At 45.1% G+C, this 16201-nt stretch overlaps 1 protein-coding gene across 1 annotated transcript in view; it reads right to left on the bottom strand.

The window, feature by feature from the left end:
• The window catches only part of PSME4 (proteasome activator subunit 4), a 1396200-nt gene that overhangs the window by 760280 nt on the left and 619719 nt on the right, over positions 1–16201 (bottom strand). Inside the window, exon 28 of the mRNA XM_069234194.1 lies at positions 9896–10105. Within this exon, the coding sequence (XP_069090295.1) occupies positions 9896–10105 (210 nt within the window). The remainder of the gene's footprint in view (positions 1–9895; positions 10106–16201) is intronic.

The following is a 16201-nucleotide window of genomic DNA, read 5'->3' as shown; positions in this document are numbered from 1 at the left end:
CCCTAGTGTATGGTACCTAGGTATCCAGGGCATAGGGGTTCCAGGGGATCCCTATGGGCTGCAGCAGTTAATCTGCCACCCATAGGGAGCCCATGCAAAGGGTTCTGCAGGCCTCCCATTGAAGCCTGAATGAAAGAGGTGCATGAACCCGTTTTCACTAAAGGTGACTACACCAGGTCACTGTAAGTCACCCCTATGGTACGCCCTCTCAGCCCAGAGGGCAGGGTGCAGGTACCTGTGTGTGAGGGCACCCCCTGCACTAGCAGAGGTACCTGTGTGTGAGGGCAACCCCTGCACTAGCACCTATGTCCAGCTACATAATGATAAATGGTAATTCCGAACCTGTGCTTGTCCGGTATCAAACATTTTGGAATCATACTGTTGCAAGTATTGGAAGTATGATTCCATTCGCTCCTTAGAAGACCCCCAGCATTGCTACCAGCAGTCTTACAGGGTTTTCCGGGCAGCCCAGCTTCTGCCACCCCTCAGACAGGTTCATGCCCTCCTGCTGCTTGATCTGATCAAGCCCAGGAAGGCAGAACTAAGTATTTCTTTTGGGAGAGGGAGGTAACACCCTCTCCCTTTGGAAATAGGTGTGACTGGCTTGGGAGGGGTAGTCTCCCCAAGCCACTAGTTTGCTTTGAAGGGCACATTTGGTGCCCTCCATACATACCCAGTCCACACATGTTCAGGGACCCCCGGTCCCTGCTCTGGCCTGAAATTGGACAATGGAAAGGGGAGTGAACCTCCCCTGTCCATCAGCACCCCAGGGGTGGTGCCCAGAGCTGGGTTCTGCCATCCTGGGTCCCTGGGTTCTGCCATCGTGTTTCCGAGGTTGGCAGGGAACTCTGGGAGCATCTGAGTGGCCAGGCCAGGCAGGTGACATCAGAGCCCCCTCCTGATAAGTGCTTACCTGGTTAGCTAACCAATCCCCCTTTCAGGGCTATTTAGGGTCTTCCTCTGGGGTGCGTCCTCAGATTTGGCTTGCAAGATTCCAGCAGGACTCCTCTGCAACCTCCGCTTCGACTTCTGGTCTCCGGAACTGCGACCGGAACCTCCAGGACCCGACAAGCTGCCTCCAAGAAGAAAGGAATCTTCTGCAACATTGTTTCCAGGGCTCCTGCCAGCTTTGCAACATTTCCCACGCCATGCATCCACAGAAGACTGCAACTCTTCAGCCTGCACAAGAAGAAGAAGGAGGAATCTCCCTTGGAGTGAAGGAGTCACTCCACTGCAACCGCAGGCACCTACAGCAAGCAAACACTGGCTGTGTGAATCTCCCCCCATCTTGAGTTGTGTGGATCCTGCATCACGAGTGTTGGTGCGCAATACGCCTCTTGGTCCTCTCTGCCAGCTGTCCAACTTTGGTGTAGGTAAGCCCTTGCCCTCCCACGCAGGATAGTACCACTGTGCACTACATCTCTTGCAGCTGCCAAGGCTTGTTTGCATCTCCTCCAAGGGATCTTCAGGCGACGTACAGCTCCAGCCCCCAGCACTCCTTCCTGCAAAGCCCAACCAGAGAGTGGTTCTCTGGCGGCGTGGGATCCTCTTTTGTAGTGCTGCGTGGGCTTCTTCTGTGACTCCTGTGTTCCTGCCCCTGACTCCTGTGGGTGCTGCCTCGGTCCTGTGGACTCTCTGCAAAGCTGAGGGTACCCTGTGACTCCCCCTCCTGGGTTGAGTCCTCCTGGGCTTTGCTGGTCCCCGGCAGCACCACTTTTCCACTAACCGCGAGTTTGCCTTTGGCAAGGCTTGTCGGTGGAACTCCTCTACGGACACACGTCTGCAATCTTCCTTCCAGCGTGGGACATCAGCTGCATCCATCAGGAACTCTTCTCCGGCTGCAGGGCTGCAGTGTTGACCTGTTCTTCATCACAGTCAACCAACTCCTGCAACTACAGTTGGGTGGGTAGTAGCTCCTACTCCTCCTGGACTCCACTGTGACTCTAGGACTTGGCCCCCTCTCTCCATAGGTCTTCTTTCTTCAGGAATCCACCGCTGGTTTTCTTACAGTCTTGTCTGGGTGTCTCCTTTTCCTCCATTTAGGTGGTCTAGGGTAAATCCAGTGATTTACTCCTGCATTCCTGGTAGCTGGGGGGTACTGTGTTACTTACCTCTGTGCTTTTGGTATATGGTTTGTGCTCCCCCTAGGGTCACTATTGGTTATTGCTAATTGCACTGTTTTCTAACCTTTTATATATCTACCTGATTATCAGTGTATATATTTAGTGTTTAACTCACCTCCTAAGGAAAATGTCACTTACCCAGTGTACATCTGTTCGTGGCATTAGTCGCTGCAGATTCACATGCTGTGCACATCCCGCCATCTGGTGTTGGGCTCGGAGTGTTACAAGTTGTTTTTCTTCGAAGAAGTCTTTTCGAGTCACGAGACCGAGGGACTCCTCCCATTTCGACTCCATTGCGCATGGGCGTCGACTCCATCTTAGATTGTTTTCCCCGCAGAGGGTGAGGTAGGAGTTGTGTATGCTAGTAATAGTGCCCATGCAATGGAGTGAATGCGTATGTACATAATAAAGTTTCAAGTAATCTATTTAAAAATGTACAAATGTTTAAGATCTACTTCTAAACGGCTACAGGCTCCCGGGGAGGCGGGTGGGCGCATGTGAATCTGCAGCGACTAATGCCACGAACAGATGTACACTGGGTAAGTGACATTTTCCGTTCGATGGCATGTATAGCTGCAGATACACATGCTGTGCATAGACTAGTAAGCAGTTATCTCCCCAAAAGCGGTGGTTCAGCCTGTAGGAGTTGAAGTAGTTTGGAATAATGTTTTTAGTACAGCTTGACCTACTGTTGCTTGTTGTGCAGTTAGCACATCTACACAGTAGTGCTTGGTAAATGTATGAGGCGTAGACCATGTCGCTGCCTTACATATTTCGTTCATTGGAATATTTCCTAGAAAGGCCATAGTAGCACCTTTCTTTCTGGTTGAGTGTGCCTTTGGTGTAATAGGCAGTTCTCTTTTAGCTTTAAGATAGCAGGTTTGAATGCACCTAACTATCCATCTAGCAATGCCTTGTTTTGAAATTGGATTTCCTGTATGAGGTTTTTGAAAGGCGATAAATAGTTGTTTTGTCTTTCGAATTAGTTTTGTTCTGTCAATGTAGTACATTAGTGCTCTTTTGATGTCTAATGTATGTAGTGCTCTTTCAGCTACAGAATCTGGCTGTGGGAAGAACACTGGTAATTCTACCGTTTGATTCAAGTGGAATGGTGAGATTACTTTTGGTAAAAATTTGGGATTTGTTCGTAGAACAACTTTATTTTTGTGTATTTGAATAAATGGTTCTTGAATGGTAAACGCTTGAATTTCACTCACTCTTCTTAGAGATGTGATGGCAATTAAAAATGCAACTTTCCACGTTAAGTATTGCATTTCACAAGAGTGCATGGGCTCAAAAGGTGGGCCCATGAGTCGTGTTAAGACAATGTTGAGGTTCCATGAAGGAACTGGTGGCGTTCTTGGTGGTATAATTCTCTTTAGGCCTTCCATAAACGCTTTTATGACTGGTATCCTAAATAATGAAGTTGATTGCGTAATTTGCAGGTAAGCTGAAATTGCAGCAAGATGTATTTTTATGGACGAGAAAGCTAGTTTTGCTTTTTGCAAATGTAGTAAGTATCCTACTATATCTTTTGTAGATGCGTGTAAGGGTTGAATTTGATTATTATGGCAGTAATAAACAAATCTTTTCCATTTATTTGCATAGCAGTCTCTAGTGGTAGGCTTTCTAGCCTGTTTTAGGACCTCCATACATTCTTGTGTGAGGTCTAAGTGTCCGAATTCTAGGATTTCAGGAGCCAAATTGCTAGATTCAGCGATGCTGGATTTGGATGCCTGATCTGTTGTTTGTGTTGTGTTAACAGATCTGGTCTGTTTGGTAGTTTGACATGAGGTACTACTGACAGGTCTAGTAGTGTTGTGTACCAAGGTTGCCTTGCCCATGTTGGTGCTATTAGTATGAGTTTGAGTTTGTTTTGACTCAACTTGTTTACTAGATATGGAAGGAGTGGGAGAGGGGGAAAAGCGTAAGCAAATATCCCTGACCAGTTCATCCATAGCGCATTGCCCTGAGACTGATTTTGTGGGTACCTGGATGCGAAGTTTTGGCATTTTGAGTTTTCCTTCGTTGCAAATAGATCTATTTGTGGTGTTCCCCAAATTTGGAAGTAAGTGTTCAGTATTTGTGGGTGAATCTCCCATTCGTGGATCTGTTGGTGATCCCGTGAGAGATTGTCTGCTAACTGATTCTGAATTCCTGGAATAAATTGTGCTATTAGGCGAATGTGGTTGTGAATAGCCCAATGCCATATTTTCTGTGTTAGGAGACACAACTGAGTTGAGTGTGTCCCTCCTTGTTTGTTTAGGTAGTACATTGTTGTCATGTTGTCTGTTTTGACAAGAATGTATTTGTGGGTTATCATGGGTTGAAATGCTTTCAGCGCTAGAAATACCGCTAACAGTTCTAGTTGATTTATGTGTAACTGTTTTTGCTGTACGTTCCATTGTCCTTGGATGCTGTGTTGATTGAGGTGTGCTCCCCACCCTGTCATGGAAGCATCTGTTGTTATCACGTATTGTGGCACTGGGTCTTGGAAAGGCCGCTCTTGGTTTAAATTTATACTGTTCCACCATTGAAGCGAGATGTATGTTTGGCGGTCTATCAACACCAGATCTAGAAGCTGACCCTGTGCTTGTGACCATTGTGATGCTAGGCACTGTTGTAAGGGCCGCATGTGTAACCTTGCATTTGGGACAATGGCTATGCATGAGGACATCATGCCTAGTAGTTTCAGTATTATTTTGACTTGTACTTTTTGTTTTGGATACAAGGTTTGTATTACATTGTGAAATGTTTGTACTCTTTGTGGACTTGGAGTAGCAATCCCTTTTGCTGTGTTGATTGTTGATCCTAAGTATTGCTGTGTTTGGCACGGCTGCAGGTGTGACTTTGCGTAGTTGATTGAGAAACCTAGTTTGTGTAGGTTTTCTATGACATATTTTGTGTGTTGTGAACACCGTTTTAGCGTATTGGTTTTGATTAACCAATCGTCTAGGTATGGGAACACATGTATTTGCTGCCTTCTGATATGTGCAGCTACTACTGCCAGGCATTTTGTAAAAACTCTTGGCGCAGTTGTTATTCCGAATGGCAACACTTTGAATTGGTAATGTATCCCTTGGAATACAAACCTTAGGTACTTTCTGTGTGAAGGATGTATTGGTATATGGAAATATGCATCCTTTAGGTCTAGTGTTGTCATGTAGTCTTGTTGTTTGAGCAGTGGGATTACGTCTTGTAGAGTAACCATGTGAAAATGGTCTGATTTGATGTAGGTATTTAATGTTCTGAGATCTAGTATCGGTCTCAGGCTCTTGTCCTTTTTGGGTATCAGGAAGTACAGCGAGTAAACTCCTGTGTTTAATTGATCTTTTGGTACTAATTCTATTGCTTCTTTCTGTAGCAATGCCTGAACTTCTAGTCCTAGAAGATCTATATGTTGTTTTGACATATTGTGTGTTTTCGGTGGGACGTTTGGAGGGATTTTGAGAAATTCTATGCAATAACCATGCTGGATAATTGCTAAGACCCAAGTGTCTGTTGTTATTTCCTCCCAATGTGTGTAAAACTTGGTTAGTCTCCCCCCCACAGGTGTTCTGTGTTGGGGATTTGTGACCTTGAAGTCACTGTTTGTTTTGAGGAGTTTTTGGACTTTGGAACTTTCCTCTGTTTCCGAAAACCTCCCCGCTGATAATGGCTCTGGTAAATGGGCTTTGTTTGTGAGGTTGTGGCTTCTGTGGTTTGCCCTCGAAACCCCACCGAAATTGTGTTTTTCGAAATGTGCGTCTGCTCTGTGGGGAGTAGAGCGCGCCCATGGCTTTGGCCGTGTCAGTGTCTTTTTTAAGTTTTTCAATTGCAGTGTCCACCTCCGGCCCAAACAACTGCTGTCCGTTGAATGGCATATTCAGCACAGCTTGCTGTATCTCTGGTTTAAATCCTGATGTACGCAGCCATGCATGCCTCCTTATCATTACTGCTGTGTTGACAGTTCTAGCAGCTGTGTCTGCAGCATCCATTGCTGATCGAATTTGATTATTGGAGATATTTTGTCCCTCTTCGACTACTTGCTGCGCTCTTTTTTGAAACTCCTTTGGCAAGTGTTCAATAAGGTGTTGCATCTCGTCCCAATGGGCCCTATCATATCTGGCTAGCAAAGCTTGCGAATTTGCAATACGCCACTGGTTTGCTGCCTGTGCCGCCACCCTTTTGTCTGCCGCGTCGAATTTTCTACTCTCTTTATCTGGAGGTGGCGCGTCTCCTGAAGTATGAGAGTTGGCTCTTTTGCGCGCTGCTCCAACTACAACAGAGTCTGGTGATAGCTGTTGTGTGATGTACACTGGGTCTGTTGGTGGCGGTTTATATTTTTTATCTACTCTTGGAGTAATGGCTCTCCCTTTGACAGGCTCTTCAAACACTTGTTTGGAGTGTTTTAGCATTCCGGGCAACATTGGCAGACTGATATTGACTGTGCGTAGACGACAGTGTATTAAAAAGGAAGTCATCTTCAATGGGTTCTGAGTGAAGGCTGACATTGTGAAATGCTGCTGCCCTTGATACCACTTGAATGTAGCCTGTACTATCCTCAGGTGGCGAGGGTCTTGCTGGATAGCATTGAGGACTATTGTCTGACACTGGTGCGTCGTAAAGGTCCCATGCGTCAGGGTCATCTTGACTCATCCCCGTATGTGTTGGGGATTGCATCATTGGTGGAGTCGCTACCGGTGATAGTTGTGGAGAGTGATGTGGGGATGGTGGTGGTGTTATTTGTTTAGCCACTTTTGCTTGTGGCTGTTTGTCCTTGTCCTTGTCCTTGTCTTTGTCTTGGAAGGCAAGTTTTCGTTTCATTCTGATTGGGGGAAGAGTGCTGATCTTCCCTGTATCTTTCTGAATAAAGAGCCGCCTTTGCGTGTGATGTGGCTCTATTGTCTGTAATTCTTCTTCAAATCTGTGTGTCTTCATTTGAGAGGACAGTCCTTGTTCCTCTGAATAGGAACTAATGTTCGGTTCGGAGGCCGGATGTTTCGGCACCAAAACCTTTTCTGCTGCTTTTTTCGGCTCCGACAAAATCTTTTTGCTTTTCGGCGTAGTGCCCTCTCGGTGCCGACCAATTTCGGTGCCGCTGTCTTGGTGCAGAATCTTTTCGGAGCCACTCTCTCGGGCCCGAGATTGCTGCATGCCTGTATCTCAACCGGAGTCGGATGACTTCGACACCAGCTCGCCCTTTTTCGGTGCCGATGGACGGTCACCTACTTTTTGGGTTAAGCCATGGCCTGTTGGCGGTGGCGTCCCCTGGGCTTTGGCAGTCTTTTCGTGAGTTTTTTGTTTCGACGTCTTACTTATGGTTTTCGGCGTTTCTTCGGGATCGACCTCCTCAGAGTCCGAATCCTGGATGGAGAATGTTTCTTCCTCCTCCTCAAAACACCCTTGTCCTGTCGGCGCCGACGCCATTTGCAGTCTTCTTGCTCTTCGGTCCCTGAGTGTCTTCCTCGACCGAAACGCTCGACAGGCCTCACAAGTATCCTCCTTGTGTTCTGGTGACAAACACAAGTTACAGACCAGGTGTTGATCTGTATATGGATACTTGTTATGGCATTTTGGACAGAAGCGGAATGGGGTCCGTTCCATCAGCCTTGAAGAGACATGTGGCCGGGCCGACTAGGCCCCGACGGGAATCGAAAAACCCCGACGGGCCACCGGAGCTCTTCTCAATTCGGTGTCGATCTGTTGTAACTAACCCGATACCGAACGCAAACAATACCGACGATTTTTCCGAGATTCTAACTAACTTTCCGACCCGAAACACGGAGCGAAAAGGAACACGTCCGAACCCGATGGCGGAAAAAAAACAATCTAAGATGGAGTCGACGCCCATGCGCAATGGAGTCGAAATGGGAGGAGTCCCTCGGTCTCGTGACTCGAAAAGACTTCTTCGAAGAAAAACAACTTGTAACACTCCGAGCCCAACACCAGATGGCGGGATGTGCACAGCATGTGTATCTGCAGCTACACATGCCATCGAACATGTGGGTTACCCTTCTAGTAGTTTGTGGTGATTTGTTCCAAAAATAAAGTACTTTTATTTTTGTACAACTGAGTGTTCTTTTTCATGTGTGTAAGTGCTGTGTGACTACAGTGGTATTGCATGAGCTTTGCATGTCTCCTGGCCTTGGTTGCTCATCCACAGCTACCTCTAGAGAGCCTGGCCTGTAGACTCTGCCTAGACTTCACTAAGAGGGGATACCAGGACCTGGTATAAGGTGTACGTACATTGGGTACGCACAACACACCAGGCCAGCTTCCTACACTGTTTGAACCTATGGTCAAGTTATATAGGCCAGGTCATACATGGGAGGTCCTGTATCAGTGTAATTTGTGCCCAGAATCCAGTTTCTGCAGAATATACCCGAGATAAAATATTTTTTTACATCCTTCAGTTTCTGTTAAAATCCTGTGCATAACAAATGAAATCATGGCTTGCATTGTCACCTCACCTAATATGGCCTTGGGTTTGATCTTGCCCAGGCTGAGAAAGATGTAAGGAGCCATAGATGGGATGAAAACTTACCAATTTAGGACCTAAAGTACCCTGACGGCCTGTAGTAGCTTTGTAAACCTGAAGTCAATTAAGTGCATCCTCCGTTACCTGGTTTATCCACATAGGGTGCAAATCATGATTAAATATTTTCTGCTCTAAAACTGACTAAGCTAATGTGCCGTACTTGGGCCTTCCAAGACCGTGCATGAATTGGTAGCAGCACCTTGAAAATGCTGCTGACCGCACCACACTCTGATCATATCACATTGATTCTCTTTAATTTGGTTGCAGGCTGAGATAATATTATAGACTAATGGAGGAGTGTGCCCCCTTTCCCATTTGAGAAGTGGGTTACAGAGCTGGTCCATTGCATGGCTTTAGAACTACTTGTCAACGAAACCAAATGTTGTCCAAACAAGCACACTAACATATTGGTGGATTGGCAGACGCATGAAGGTATAGACATCATACCCGCTCCAAAATAGACCTCTCACGATTATGCACACATACATGAAAAAGTGGTCTGCATATATGGTCATGACAATGCATGTAATAATTGCTTCCATTTGTTGTTGCAATCGTTGGAACTACATTTCTAACACAGAATGTGGGCCCAAGTGGATATTGCCTTTATGTCTGTGAGACAGTAAATGGAATAAAACTGTTATCTGAAAAAAATAAAAGAAAAAAAGAGAGAGAGAAAATATTATAGTCCAACCAATGTGTTTGCCGCGTTAGACAGCCAGCCAAACCTCCTTTACAAGCAAAGTAATCGAGTGTGTGCCCAGAAACCAGCTTTTGTAACCTGGCAGACTGCCCTCTGAATCATCTTGCATGAAAGTCAGAATCGGTTTTAAGTGTTCGCTATGTTCAGAATCCTGTAATGTGGAACATACTGGAAAACAAAGTAAGAAAAATCTTATACTATGTGTGATTATACAAGAGACTGAAGGCCAGGCTCTTCAGTCACTATTCTGAGTAATGTGAAAGTCTTGGCACATATCAATGTACCAAAAAACTACCAGTGGGGGGTGAGTGCTTCACAAGTACCAATAGTTAACATAATATAAAAACAGCTCAGCATTCAGAAACCATCAGTCAATATTCTGGAAAAAATTCACAGTTACTGTCCTGCATTATGCACTCCAGAGTGACCAAATACCAATGTTACCTCAAAAAGATAGCTCTCATTGAAAACATGGCAATAGGTTTTACATGTCTAAACGCATTCTAAATTTATCAGTCAACAGAACAAACGGAAATGTTTTTTGCTTACAGCAAAGTCCAGTCCAATTGTTTCAAACTGGCGCTGGATCCTTTCGGTTAGTTCGTCAAAAAGTCTGACAATGGAAGGTTTCTCCAAAGACATAGCCTGGCTTAGTCCTGAAGACACGATTGCAGGCCAAGTCTGTACTATGCAGTCCCAGTCATGAAGATTCGCAAGGCAGACACCACCATGGCTTCCAAGAAGGCAATACAAGGCACCCTGTCAGAAAACAGATGACCACAGTAATTTAACTTCTTCGGTGCAAAAACAACTTAATAATAACATTGAGCATGTGATCATAAGCTATGTTAGGTCATACATTTCAGAAAAATACCTGAATAGAGATACATTTAAAAAAAATCAAACCAATATCCTAATTAACTTTTTACTTTATTCACCTAACCAGTAATTCATAATAACATTACACATGAAGTTGTTTCTTGCCTTGCAGTGGCAGTGTTTCTCATTCACACTCCATCCCTTATAATGATTATTCATAACTTTAAGTACTGCTTCAGACTAGACACAGAAACTATTCATATCAAAAGATAATTATATGCCTAAATATAGCCCAGTGGGTGGAAACCGTAAGAGAAACTTATCTGACCAGCTTATCAACTGACAATTCCCCTTTGACTTTGGGTTGTGAAACCTGGAAGCAGGTTTCACTTAGAGTAGATTTATTATATTGATATTCCATTCACTGAGAATGCTAACAAGATCAAAATTCAGAATCTACTTATGATTATCTATCTGAGCTAAAAAAAAAAAGAACTGTCATGAAGATGTCTTGTTTCAGGGCTGCACATCACAAGGTACAGGCTTTTCAGGAGACTAGTCCCAACTCATCTCCAACTTCTTTGTTAGAACATTGTTCTCAAGTTATGTGTTGGTATCACAATTCCTGGGTAGAGTGTGATTCAGTGTTTAATTGAACTGTTTTAAAAGTTTTAAAATGTTTTAGATGCTTTGCTTAGGATGGGGAACAGAAACACTGCATCGTCGTGGCCACTTCTGATCCACCAATGCATTGAACTCTCTTCTCTTAAGGGAGGACAAATGTTTTCCCACGTCAAAATCAATGACTCATTATCATATGAAGCACTGCTAAAGGACTGTCAAAAGTAGTATGATGTGAGGAATGAGGAAATACAGAATACCATTGTACCTACCAAGAATGGCACTATCATCACTATCAGCAATTGATCATCGTAAAATAACCTTTGTCTCTGAAGAAGCAAAGAGCTCTTTTTTCAGAAGGAAATGTTTTTCCAGTGTCTGCAAGCTATTCACAGACACAGCTGTTTGCAACATTGCAGAAAGTAAACAAAATAAAGGTGCTAGGATGAGGACAATGCTAGCTGTGTCCAAGTTTTTTTTTAAGCTATGCTGTTGTGGAACTTAGCTAAAAAAAAAAAAAAACACTAGGCTCAACTTAAAAGGAGGAGTTGGTGGGAGGGTGAAGAAGAATGTGGCACTACGGCCAAAGATGCTGACTTCGGAACTGAGGAACCAGGTTCCAATGTCAGTGCGGCCTCAACACCTATGATTCTGAACAAATCACTTAATCTTCCCCACATTAAAAGAAATGAATGATAACTTGTGTAATCACTCATAAATCCCACATAGATGCCATGTATTCAACACAATCAAGTAAAAATTGAATTTTATGATTTACAATTATAATCAATTTTAGAGAAGATGCAATTCAGCATTACTCACCCGTTACCAATTAAACAAGTATGGGGCACCTAGTTGAGACTTGCTGGGGTTACCAATGAAAAGCCATGTTATCACCACAAGTGGTTGTGGTGGTTACAGACCCATCTAGAATATATAAAGCAATGCCCAGAATACGATAGTGCTGGATTAATTTGAAAATATGTTGAGATTGCTTTTTGCTCCCTTACCTTTTGGATCTTTGAAACTAAACAGTGTAAGGACCGCTATGTTTTTTTGTAAATAACATTCTGCTCCACTCTCATTCATTGAATGTAAAAGATTTTGAAACTAACTATAACTTTGTCAGATTAGTATTTTTAACCTGGTCACTTATAAGACACTTGTGAGTACTTACTCAAGAATTGTGCGAATTAAGTTACATTTGACATCCTGAAGAACCCCTTTCAGTGTATAACCTTGAGGCTGTGTAGTTCACTCAGTAACACAGAGGCTTTGAGTGCCAGAAACATGGCTCAATGAATATGATAACTGAAAGAAAGCCCTCCAGCATCGGTCATTCACTTCTACATTGCCAGGATCAAAACGCTAGCAGTAGACAGACGGTGCAAGGAGCTTTTTATTTTTCACCCAGTGTTTACTCCAGTGTTGGAGAACCACTTGTATCTGGAATGATATGAGGACTGGGTTCCAACCTGATCAGTATTTTACATCAAGGATAATAAAAACATCTGGAGAAATCAGTTATAGGAGGCTGGCCCTCTATCTAGTGCACAAAACTAGGTGCACTGTGTAGGGGCTCCAGGCAACCACACGTTGGTTTCCCGATGCTAAAACTATATCACCTAATCCTTTGATTTTTGAGGTAGCTTGGTCGAGCAGTTAGGTGAATCTTGGAGAAGTGCAAAGTATTTGTTACACTCACAGTATCAATCATGCGACTCTTGCACGCAAAGGAATAACTCGAATCCAATTTATAAAAATACTATGAATTTTTATATAATTGTTAAGACAAAGATTATCAAAATTGGTTAAGTACTTCTTAAGTTATGAATTTTTCAAGTTTTAATAAATGCAGTCTTTCTGTGTGTAGTTACGCACCATAGGAATCAATAGGCAGTCCCCTTAAAAAACGCATATAACATTGTACAGTTGCTTTACGGAGTTCAGCTTTAACAAGTTGGCTGCAGTCGTCGGTGCACGCTGTGCCAGCAGGAGAAGTTCAGGTGGCTCCATGTTCTGGCACGAGCAGCGTTGTAACGACTCTTGGAGCTTGTGCAGAGCCACCTAAGGGACCCCTCACCTAACACATGCACACTGCTATTGCACATTGTGTGTGTTGGTGGGGAGAAAAAGGCAAAGTCGACATGGCATCCCTCTCAGGATGCCGTGCACAAAAAATACTGCCTGTGGCATAGGTAGGTCATCCCTCTAGCAGGCCTTCCAGCCCTAAAGTAGGGTGCACTATACTACAGGTGAGGGCACAGTGCTCATGCAACTATGCCCCTACAGTGTCTAAGCCAATTCTTGGACATTGTAAGTGCATGGTAGCCATAAAGAGTATATCGTCTGGAAGTTTGTCAAACACAAACTCCACAGTTCCATAATGGCTACACTGAATACTGGGAAGTTTGGTATTGAACTTCTCAGCACAATAAATCCACACTGATGCCAGTGTGGGATGTATTGAGAAAAGCACACCAATGGCATTTTAGAGATGCCCCCTGTATACCAGCCCAACTACTAGTGCTAGGCTGACTAATTTCTGCCAGCCTGCCACATCCAGACGGGTTTCTGGCCACATGGGGTGAGTGCCTTTGTGCTCTCTGAGGCCAGAAACAAAGTCTGCACTGGGTGGAGGTGACTACCACCTCCCCCCTGCAGGAACTGTAACACAATGCCCTAGGGCACTCCAGGTAGTGGAGATGCCCGCCCCCTGGACACAGCCCCCACTTTTGGCGGCAAGTCCAGAGGAGATAATGAGAAAAACAAGGAGGAGTCACCTACCAGTCAAGACAGCCCCTAAGGTGCCCTGAGCTGAGGTGACCCCTGCCTTTAGAAATCCTCCATCTTGGTTTTGGAGCATTCCCCGAGTAGGAATAGGGATAGGGATGTGCCCCCTCTCCCCTCGGGGAGGAGGCACAAGGACGGTGTTGCCACCCACAAGGACAGTAGCCATTGGCTACTGACCCCCAGACCTAAACACACCCCTAAATTCAGTATTTAGGGGCTTCCCTGAACCCAGGAAAACAGATTCCTGCAACCTACAAGAAGAAGAAGGACTGCTAACCTGCAAGCCCCGCAGAGACGATGGAGACGGCAACTGACTTGGCCCTAGCCCTACCGGCCTGTCTCCAGACTCAAAGAACCTGCACAGTGACACATCCTACAGGGATCAGAGACCTCTGAGGACTCAGAGGATTGCCCTGAACCCGAAGGACCAAGAAACTCCAGAGAACAGCAGCACTGTTCAAAACATGCAACAACTTTACTACAAAGAAACAACTTTCAAAGAACTCTCTCTTCCCGCCGGAAGCGTGAGACTTCACACTCTGCACCCAACGCCCCCGGCTTGAGTTAAGGAGAACCAACACTGCAGAGAAGACTCCCAGGCGACTACGACGATGTGGGAACCCTGAGCGAGCCCCCCCGTACCCATACAGCGGCACCTGCAGAGAGGATCCAGAGGCTCCCCCTGACCGTGACTGCCTGGTAACAAAGTAACCCGACGCCTGGATCAGCACTACACCTGCAGCCCCCAGGACTGAGAGGAACCACCTACCAGTGCAGGAGTGACAAGCAGGCGGCCATCATCCGAGCCCAGCCGGTAGCTGGCCTGAGAAGCCCCCCTGTGCCCTGCCTGCATTGCCTAAGTGACCCCGGGTCCCTCCTTTGCTTTCAATAGCAAACCTGACACCTACTTTGTCTACCGCACCAGCTGCCCCTGTGCCGCTGAGAGTGTGTCCCCCAGTGCTTTACAAAAAACCCCTGGTCTGCTCCCCGAGGACGCAGGTACATACCTGGTAGCAGACTGGAACCAGAGTACCCATGTTCCTCATAGGCACCTATGTGTTTTGGGCCCTCCTTTGACCTCTGCACCTGACCGGCCCTGTGTTGCTGGTGCTGTGGCTTTCGGGTTGCCTTGAACCCCCAACGGTGGGCTGCCTATGCCCAGAGACTAACTGTGTAAGTGATTTACTTACTTGAGAAAACTAACCAAACTTACCTCACCCAGGAACTGTTGATTTTTGCAGTGTCCACTTTTAAAATAGCTTATTGCCATTTTAACCAAAACTGTGTGTATTACTGTTTTAAATTAAAGTTCTATACTTACCTGTGTGAGGTACCTTGCATTTTATGTACTTACCTCAAATCTTGAATCTTGTGGTACTAAAATAAATTAAGAAAATATATTTTTCTGTATAAAAACTATTGGTCTGGTGTTAGGTCTTTGAGTGTGTGTTCCTCATTTATTGCCTGTGTGTGTACAACAAATGCTTAAGACTACCCTTTGATAAGCCTATTTCTTGACCACACTACCACAAAATAGAGCATTAGTATTATCTAATTTTGCCACTATCAACCTCTAAGGGGAACCCTTGGACTCTGTGCACACTATCTCTCACTTTGAGATAGTATATACAGATCAAACTTCCTACACTCCTCAAAACGAGAAAGATCTCCTTCCTCTTGCTCCACGAAAGGGCTGTCTGCGCAACTGTAAGGTGCCTAGACACTTGGCAGTTTCCGTGTCTGACTTATGGTTTGGAGCGCATCCTCAACATGGTTGGCAAAGAGGTCTCTACCATTATGCAGTATATTCAGGATCTTGCTCTGGTTTTCAGGTCTGAAAGTTGCTGCCTTCAGTCAACCTTGCCTTTAGAGTACTGCTGCTCCTGACCCCCTAAATCCTCTGGAGGAGACGTCCATGGAGCATTCAATTTCCATCAATGCTCTCTCTCTCCTTCCTGGAGCATTTTCTAAGCCTCAAGTTCGCATCCTCTGGTAGTAGGTCTAGGTATTGAGCTATGTCAGACCACATTTGCCTGTCATATTGCCATAATGTCACCAGGAAATTAGCTGCTCTGACTGTAATGGCTGTCATGGTGGGAAAATACTTGCTGATGTTGTCCAGTTGGCACCCCTCTCTATCAGGTAGTGTAGAGATAGGGGTTGGAGGATTCCTTGAGAGACGCTGAGCTGCATGCGTTATGGCAGAATCAGGTTTGGGATGGCTGACTAAACAAGCTGGGGAATCATCCGTTGCCTTGCATTTCTTGTCCAGTATGGGCAACGCACCTGCCACCATATCTGTATTTTTAATTGCCTATATTCCTTCTTCCCAAACAAAATATACTATGGGGATGGCTCTTATGGATGTCTTTGTTGGCTCCTTGAAATCATATATGAAGCAATCAGATTGCTTAGTTGTTCGGGGAAGCTGAATTTTTTTCGCAGCTCTCTCCATGATGTTATGGAACCACTGATGTCATCTGGTAGTGAGTCTACTGGTGGGGGCATAGGTGGGGATGGCATCGGAATTAAGTAGTCATCCTACTCATGAGGTATGGAAGCAAAATCTCTTATTTCTTCTTCTCTTTCTTCATCTGAGAAAGGTGGGTCGTTCTCTTGAGG

Source organism: Pleurodeles waltl, chromosome 5 (genome assembly GCF_031143425.1).
Source record: "Pleurodeles waltl isolate 20211129_DDA chromosome 5, aPleWal1.hap1.20221129, whole genome shotgun sequence".
Lineage (NCBI taxonomy): Eukaryota > Metazoa > Chordata > Amphibia > Caudata > Salamandridae > Pleurodeles > Pleurodeles waltl.
The sequence above is the reverse complement of the archived record's forward strand: the minus strand, read 5'-3'. Positions and strand labels throughout refer to the sequence as shown.